Here is a 9,083-nt window from a genome sequence, read left to right as displayed (position 1 = left end):
CCTGCTCTGAGCAGCTTCTCTTCTCCAGGCTGAACAGCCCCAACTTTCTCAGCCTGTCTTCATATGGGAGATGCTCAAGTCCCCTTATGTGTTGCTCTGTGCTGAACACCTCCAGCTTCCAGGGAAGCTTTTTCAAGGGCTGGAATAACTGCAGCAATGTGGAGGAATGAGTTTGGGGTTCTCTATTTAGGCCCCATTTTCATCTACAGCCAGAAGGACCAGAAAGGGTAAAGCCCACCGTAGACTGTGGAGTCCAGCCTTGAGGACATAAATTGCTCTGAACAGAAACTAGTTCATCAGCCTGTCACAGCTGAGGCTTATCAACCTCTCTGTCTCCAAACCATCCCACCTTCCAAACCCAGGGGTTTTACTGCAGTGGGACATCCAAGACAGGTCCCAGCCTCAGGGTGTCCTCTCACACCTTCATCTACCTACTTCTTCAAACCAAGGCTTACCTGCATGATCACCACCTCAGCCACTGCCTCACAGCTCATCAATTCATCTCCTTAAAACCTGACCCCAGGCTCTCTTCCCCATTCATTTGCTTGCTCTCAATCCTAGCTTCTTGAAGCTGAACCCCAAATCTCTGTAATCAGGTTTCTTGCAGAGATGAAAGAGAGGCTTTAGGTGAAGATAGAGTGAGACTTCAGTCTGACTACAACAAAAATGTATCATGGTATGGTACCACTCTAGGCACTAGCAATTTCTTTTTGATGTATTGTTCAGAGAGGGAAACAGAGGATTGGAAAAGAATCCTCTGGCTGTGTCTAGGAGGTCTCTCAGGCTTCCTAATCATTAGATGATGTATGGACTCTTTTCCTTTTTACATGACTATTCTGTGATGCAGAAGGACTCAACTGACTGCTAGATGCAAGATTATAATTGTCTCTGGTTTTCATTTTTCCCTTTCTCAGAACTGACTTCTATTTAATGTTACAGTGTATAGTTGGAGGAGCTGGAGGGGTGAGGGTAGAGAGGTAGCAAAGGGTGTGTGACCCAGTTGGGAAGGTCTAGAGAGTGAAAGGTATAAACTCCCTTTCTTCTCCTGCAGGTCCCTGGCTATAGGCAGGAACGGGTGGAGAAAGGCCTGAAGCTCTTTGCCCAGCTCATCAACAACAAGGTTTTCCTGCTCTCCTTCATCCGCACTCTGGAATCCCAGCGCAGCTTCTCCATGCGGGACCGTGGTAACGTGGCCTCACTGATCATGACAGTGCTGCAGAGCAAGCTGGAGTACGCTACTGATGTCCTCAAACAGCTCCTGGCTGACCTCATAGACAAGAATCTGGAGAGCAAGAACCACCCCAAGCTGCTGCTCCGGAGGTAAGGGGCTGGATTGAGCTGTGTCCCACTGCCTTCTTTGGAGGAAAGGGGCAGATTTGCCTGGTTTTTATTTGTGTGAAGTCAGGATGGTTACAGCCATGGTTCGCATGACCCTATACAATCTTTTAGGTTGGAAAAGACCTTTAAGATCATCGAGTCCCACCGTTAACCCAGCACTGCCAAGTTCACTGCTAAACCATGTCCCTAAGTGCCACATCTACATGTCTTTTGAATACCTCCAGGGATGGTGACTCAAAGTAGGGATGGTATGAAGCTGTTTGCAGTTGAATAAGGCAAATAGGGCTGAATGAAGACTAAATTTCTCTCCCTTTCTGGTTTCCTGCTCATTTAAGACTTCCTGGCAGAGCATGCCTTTTCTTAGTGGACTTTTCTCTTCCTCTCAGCATCTTCTCTGCATTTATTTCCCTTTCAGCAAGTGTGTCTGTAGATCTTGCTCTGTCTCTTCCTCAACAAAAAGTAGTCAGTGATTAAAAGTTACAGAACTAAACTACCTCTGGATTTCCATGTGGATGTTCCAGAAAGCTTCCTAATGGCAGCAAAAGCCCATGCTTCCTAATCCATATTTTGGATTCTTGTGATTAAGATGGTCATTATGATTATATTTCCTTTTAACCTGAAAACTCCAATTGCATAGGACCTATAGGTATATCACATAGAATAGTCTGTATTATACACATGGTGAGTAAGTCAGTCAGCTGCTGCTCTGTCCTGCCTGGGTCAAGGACTGCCCTGCTTAGTTTCTGTTTCATGAGTTAACTATGGACACAGGGAAAGTTTTCTTCAGCTCCACTGTGGGATCTCCTGTCTCACCCTGAGCAATTGTGATGAAGCCTGTTGAAGCCAATAGAAGATCTGAGCTGGACAATAAAACTGGTTTCATAGAGGGCACAAGTCTGGATTTTTCCCAGGTCTAAGGTCTAAACTCCATAATTCTGTGGGAACCCTCAAATTAGAAATCTACTGTTCTGTGACTGTTCTTTCCTTGCCTAGGGAAATGCCACTTTTTCTCCCTTTGGAATCACATTCATCTCCTTTTCATAGTCTGAACCAACCCTTCTTAGGACCACAGGTGAAATCAGGGGGACTTTTCTGGAGAGGAATGCCCTTTGCCACTGCTCCAAGTCAGCTTTGAGGAGCCCTCAGCTGATTACAATGGATGGCTTGGACAGGGACGAGACCCATGGTGCTTTCTGGGGGGCTTTTCATCTGGCACACAGCCCTATGGAGAACCAGCAAACAAGGGAGCAAAAGGCACTTCCTGACATTCAGGGCAGCAATGCCAGGGGCAGAGACCAGACTTTGCTTTGGTGTCAGTTGACCCCTGATGTGATTCAGGCCCTACAGCCCAGCTGGTGACCATTCTCCAGCTGTCCCCAGGGTTCCTAACTGTGCTTCTCCTCTGATGCTGGATGGCACTGCCTCCTTCCAACTGTGTCCTCCCTTCATTTTCTCCTTTTCCTTTCCTTTCTCCATGTCTTTATCTTCCCTGGTTGTTCATTCCAGTCTTGTCCTGAGCATCCCATCTTTCGCTTTTCTCCTGCTTCCAGCTCTTTTCTATTTTAGTCCTCTTTGTTGGAAACGAATTGTGGCCTTTGGGAGGAAAACTAGTGAACAAAGCAAGCAACTCCACTGTTCTAAGCCCTGAAAACACAAGATGCAGTCAGAGATGTGGTTTGTCCTGCACTGAGCAGCACCAGAACAGAGTCTACTGCTGAGCATGTGAATAGCTGGATTCCTTGGGTCAGATGTTGGTATGAAGTCCTCAGTTATTTGGAGCAGCTGGATTCAACTTGGTGCTTCCCTCCCTTCCTGTCAGTCTGTGGATGGAAGGGATCCTTCCAAACCTCTCTGCAGTGTTGGTTTTGGGGGTGTATATTTGATTTTCCCACCTCACCCATGTCCAGTGTTCATCTCACATAGTATCTACAGCCTCAAAGAGATCAAAGTTGTCTGGGCAGAAAGCAACCACACCATGATAATGCTAAATTTGCACCATGACGTGATGTGTCCCAGGTATCAGAGAGCATTGGAAAGACCACTCTTCCAGGTGGCATTCTCTGCAAGGAGCTCAGACCATGATAAGCACCAGGATTTCTGGAACTGAATATCACATCATGACCAATGGAGAAGAGCAGCTAGGTGACACTGACTGAGGGGAATACAGGGTGAACAGTCTGGTCTGGAGAGTGGTATTCTCTAGGCAAAGACACAGCAATGATCACCATAGACAAAGGAAACACAGCATTAATCTGGGAGCAAACTGGGACCACAGCAACTCGTTTTCTAGTTGCAGGCAGGAAAAGAGGAGCATTTAGCTATGGAAAGAGTGGTATTCTCTAGGCAAAGACACAGCAACGATCACCGTAGACAAAGCAAACACAGCATTAATCTGGGAGCAAACTAGGACCACAGCAACTCCTTTTCTAGTTGCAGGCAAGAAAAGAGGAGCATTCAGCTATGGAAGGGGATGGTCACTGGCTCTGTGTTGGTGAAACAAGGCGCTGTTTCCATGCAAGATTATTGACTGGTTCTATGTGTTATAACTCCAGCACTGCAAACCCTTCCCTTGCAAGTCTCATGCTCCAGAGGAAGCAAGATCAACTTTATGCTGAAGGACTAGGAACCTAAAAGTCAAGCTGCAGTCCTAAGCAAGAACCACCACATGGCTTTGGTGACAGCCAGAACAAGGAAGACCTGCTTTAATTCATCCAGGCTGGGACTCTTCCTTTCTTCTTGAACAACACCAGTGCATTCAAAAACCATGTAGACGAGGCCCTCAGTGACATGGGTTAGTGGTGACCTTGGCAGTGCTGGGATAACAGTTGAACTCGATGATCTTAAATGTCTTTTCCAACCTAGTTGATTCTATGTACTGGAGCCAGCACAGGCTGTGCTCCTGGTGTCCACACAACATTTACAGGTCTGAGTCAGTCCTTCTGTAGGAAAAGTTCATCCTGAAGACTCAAGATGGACTTTTATTTGGTTGAGAACAGAATGTTCAAGGGCAAAACAGTGAGTTTTGTGAATGTGTCATATTGAAACATTGAGGAGTATAATCAATCCCAAATGCCAGGGAGGTAGACAGTGCCAGATAGCTATTCCCTGGTGATTTAGACCTGTCTGTCTTAAGTATTTATATAGCCTACATATCATATGGCCTAACTCTGAGCTCCTCATATTTGGTGGATTTATCCTCCCTGAGCTCCTCCGGGAAGGTTTCCTCAAATATTGTCATCTCCCTTCCACAGATAGAGAAACTGAGAAACAGACACAGGGACTTCCCTAATCACAGCAGAATCAACAGGGCAGGAAGGATTTGCCTGCAGGTTTCCTAAATCCAAAGCTAAAACAGAGAACCTAGGACATGCTTAATCCTGATGGTGTCATGACAGACTTCCCGTGGGGCTCAGGGCAGTGAGATGGACAAAGCCAATCTTTGACTAGCCCTTTGATATGACCAACATGACTAACTCATTTCCAACCTGCTTTTTCTCCCTGGCTGATTTTAGAACAGAGTCTGTGGCTGAGAAAATGCTCACCAATTGGTTTACCTTCCTTCTGTACAAGTTCCTCAAGGTAAGAGGAGCAGCATGACTGGATGGATAGCTGCTGGTTTACTATGTTTCTTCTTGGTGAGGTTTAGTTGGGACAAAAGCTTCCCAGATATAAAGCAAAAGGGTTTTTTCTCTAGAAGGAGATCGCTGCCTATTGGGAGAGGGGCTGTTTTCTTATCCGGGGGAAGAAAGAGGGAGACTTTTTGTTGGAGGGGTAGCCTGTTGTTCTTACTCCTGTACAGAGGCGGGATTTAAGGGTCAGTACTGAAACGTGAAGGACTTCAGAGCCTGATGGAGACATATTGAAAATGCTCTCACTTTAAGAGCATTTAGATCTCCATCACCTGGTGACCTGTATTTTCAGTACAGCGGGTGGAGATCTCCTCCCACCCCAGTTCAGAGGCAGTACTGAGGTCCAGTACCTCCATCATACTTACCTGCTTTACACACACCGCAATCAGATCCCTGCTCAGATCCCTGCTCGGCCTGAGCCCAAGTTCTTCTTGGCATTAGGCTTTTTCAAGCCTGCCCTGGACGTGGCCATTCACCCTCTGGGAACAGAAGGCTGGATGCAATACCCCATGACTGCTGCATCCAGAACTCAACACAGGCTGTTGGTGCTTTGTACCCCAGTGGCTTTGCAGGCCAGTCCTCACCAGGAGACTAAAGGGACTTAAAACACCCCCTGAGTTCTCTTGTGCCTCCCACAGGGTCTCCTTGAGGTGTGTGTAATAGAATAAAAGAGTATTTTAGCCTTCGAGCCCTGCCACTGACTGCTGGGTGATGGCAGCTTCCTCCTGGGGACACTTGTTAAGCCTCAAGAATGCTAATTGCTGAGGCATCAAACTCAGAGCCAGGAAGGAGCTGGGCTCTGCACCTCTCCCCCACTCCCAATGGAGTTACTAGATATCTTTACACCTTATAACCCCATTTGGACAGAATAGCCACCCTCTGCCTGGCAATTGAAGGCTTTACAGATAAATCCCATTCCCCTGAGCCTTTCCCAGGCACAACCAGTGCAATGATGAACATGTGGGAAAGTTTTGAAGGTCCCTGGAAGGTAATTTCAGTGACTTCAGTATCAGATTCCTGCTTTCAGCTGAAAAGAAAGGATATAAGGAGGTGACTCTCTAAAGAGCTGCTTTTATAATAGGCTTTTTTCACCCAACTCAGCTACTTGTCTTCTTGCCTTAGCCTGAACAGAGGCCTGATAAGGGCAAGAGACAGGCTCACAGAAGCAATATGCTGCTGGCAGATAAGCTAATTAAGTAGGAGACAGGTATAGGAACTGAGAAAGGGGCCACTTGGCTTCAGTTTATTAACTTGGTTTTACTGGGATTTACACCAGGGGAAAATGACCTCGCTCATTGAGTTGGGACACAGTGCAAGAAGAGAGGCCAAGATGGGGAGGAGGGGAGGAAGGATGGAGATATGGAAAGGAGGCAATAGAAGGAGCATAAGGAGGGATGAATGGCAGTGTTTGGGCGGATGGAGAGCAGCAAGGGAGGAGAGGCTAGGAAAAGTGTGGGATGAGGAGTGCAGTGAGTGCAAATGATGGGAAAGAGAAATTAGGGAGAGGTGTGTTTTGCTTGTCCTGTGGGCTGCTTGATGCTGTCCTGTGCTGGGCCCCACACTTTTGACATCACTGTTTCAACCATATAGGTCCAGGGGTACACCTGCTTTGGTGCCTGAGCATCCCTACTTACCCCAGCATGAGAGTGCTTAGGGACACTGTGGACTCTGCCCAGACACACAGAGAACTGGGCACCAGCAGTCCATATCCCTTTGGACATGTCCCCAGGTCCTCTGGGACCCATCCCACTATGTGCTCAAAGCTCTATCCTGGTGATAATCACTTAAACAGCTCCTACAAGGCTCTGCTATCCCTAATGTCTCCAGGGAGCACTGAAAACTTTGTCCCATGACAGGACACTCGAGAAGGCAGGTTGCACTCTGTGGAAGTGGAGGATCACCTCTATTCCCAGGCTGGATGGAATAGACCGATTCACGCTAATACATCTGTCCTAAGTGGTTGGGGATGGCAAGTCGTGGCAGTCATTGAGATGCTATATAGGCTGTGTTCTCACCTCTGCTCCTCCTGTTTCACCTCATGGTTGTCTCTCCCCGCTGCAGGAATGTGCTGGGGAGCCTCTGTTCTCCCTTTTCTGTGCCATCAAACAGCAGATGGAAAAGGGCCCCATCGACTCCATCACTGGGGAAGCCCGGTACTCACTGAGTGAGGACAAGCTGATCCGACAGCAGATTGATTACAAGACACTGGTGAGTGCTCTGAGCACATCTTCCTATGGGCTTGTCCAGCTTCTTCCAGCTAAAGGGTATTTAGAGAAAAGAAGCCCATGATGGGCATGCTGACCCCTAGGACTATTTATTCTTTCAGGGCAGCCCTGCTGAATACTGACTAGTTACATCCCCTAACACACTAAGGTTAGTGGTTGAAGCATCAGTTTGCAAAGCATGTTTGAAAAGATGGTTGTTTCTGAATTACTTCCATTGTGCCCTGGAGCATCTCCAGCTCCCCAAAGGCACTGCCTGTTCTCTGAGATCATCACATTGCAGGATAGGGTGACAGTGCCAATCCCTTGCCATCACTTGGATTAAGTGAGGTCCAGGAGCACTGGAAGACAAGCTTGAACCTTGTGTCATGAATATGCCTGTAAATGTGAAGACAAGAGATAGGGGCAATTTACTCTGTTTTGTCAGACAAAATACTTTCCAGTACCTACCCCTTTTACCTGGAGTGATGCCCATCTTTCCAGCATCCTTCTGAGTTGTAAGTCAAAGTTGTAAGAGTCGGAGTTGTAAGTCTTCCTGCAGCAGGAAGCATCAAGGAATACATTAGAGGTACACGTAGAGTGGGGGGATCTGTTAGGTCTTCTCTAGTATTAATGCAGCCATTCCTCTCGAGCAAGCACAAGTCAAAGAAAAATGAACTTGATTTAGAGATTTCAAGGGAAAGAAAATTAATCCCTGTCACTGAGTCATTTGCTTCAAATGTAGTTGTCTGCATGGTGAAAGATATGCATTGCGTGTGTCCAGCTGGAGCTTCTACTCTGAGATTACACCCTCTTCCCACTTGATTAAAGCATCAATTAAAGAGCATTAGATATCTCTTCTTAGTGTGATTGTTTGTGGGCCTTCACGTTTTCCTGGATACACTAAATCCTCTGAGCTTCTAAGTCTCTGCAGGATGAACAACACTTTCTAAATCTTCAATGATCCCAGTACTTTCTTTATTTCCCATGTCTTTATCCACACAAAACCCCAACTCCAAATTTAGGGATGGTCAGAAGATGCTCCAAATTTACCAGATTATTTTATTTGCACCTTCAATTGAGGGACATTCATTTCACTTAACTTTTAGCCACCTTTGAGTGCTGTGTCCAGTTGGTGTTAGTTCCATGACCCATCTTAGATCTTAGCTCAGGTGGGCTGATTCTGGAAATGCCTTCTTCAGACTGTATAGAGCTGAGCTTTGATTGAATCCAAACTTGATGAGGGGGTAGATTTTAACCTTAAATAAGACCATGGTATTATTTTCCATATTAAAAATGTCACTTTCCTATTAAATGAGCAGCTTAGTGCTTCTTTTCCATTAAGTGTGGTTCTGTAGCAGTTTGGAGGCTTGATCTTACAAGGAGAGATGGAGCAACAGGAAGAAAAATGCAGACACAGAGTGATCACTTTCACCAAAGGAAATCCCTCCGATCCTTTTAGGTTTGATAGAAAGCAGCCACCAAAGGGTAGTAATTATACATCAGCCTGAACAAAGCTCTCCTCCATTCGCTTTGTGTCGTTTGATGTTAATCAGCTCTCCCTCTTACATCTCAAGAGCAGACAAATATATCCCGATTGGAATCTCAGCAGATTTACAGAGATCAGCTTTGGTGAAGGAGATTAAGAAGAAACAGGCTATGAATAGGACTGTTTTCCCTTTCCTTTTCTCTTTATTTCTGTTTTATTTTGTCCTTCCTCTACCTTTGTCAAACAGTTTGTCATCTTCTATTAAAATATGTATAGTGATGAAATAAAGCAAGAACTGACTCAGTATTTCTAATATAGGAATTCCCTCAGTGTCTCCTTCTCTTTACCTGCTCACCACTGTGAGTTTACAATGCGTGCAGCTAAAAGTCATCAGGTTGTTCATGTTCCATGAGTTCTAGGTGACTG

At 46.1% G+C, this 9,083-nt stretch overlaps 1 protein-coding gene across 1 annotated transcript in view; it reads left to right on the top strand.

Moving 5' to 3' along the window:
- The window catches only part of LOC104413044 (plexin-A4), a gene marked incomplete at both ends in the record, with an annotated part of 76,882 nt that extends 69,707 nt beyond the window's left edge, over positions 1-7,175 (top strand). The window contains 3 exons of the mRNA XM_010023939.1: positions 1,052-1,320; positions 4,851-4,917; positions 7,029-7,175. Coding sequence (XP_010022241.1) covers positions 1,052-1,320; positions 4,851-4,917; positions 7,029-7,175 — 483 coding nt within the window. The remainder of the gene's footprint in view (positions 1-1,051; positions 1,321-4,850; positions 4,918-7,028) is intronic.
- Between the last annotated feature and the right edge of the window lie 1,908 nt (positions 7,176-9,083).

The sequence above is a fragment of the Nestor notabilis genome, unplaced genomic scaffold (assembly GCF_000696875.1).
Source record: "Nestor notabilis isolate BGI_N333 unplaced genomic scaffold, ASM69687v1 scaffold3171, whole genome shotgun sequence".
Taxonomy (NCBI): domain Eukaryota; kingdom Metazoa; phylum Chordata; class Aves; order Psittaciformes; family Psittacidae; genus Nestor; species Nestor notabilis.
Note: the sequence above shows the minus strand (reverse complement) of the source record. Positions and strands in the feature narration are given on the sequence as shown.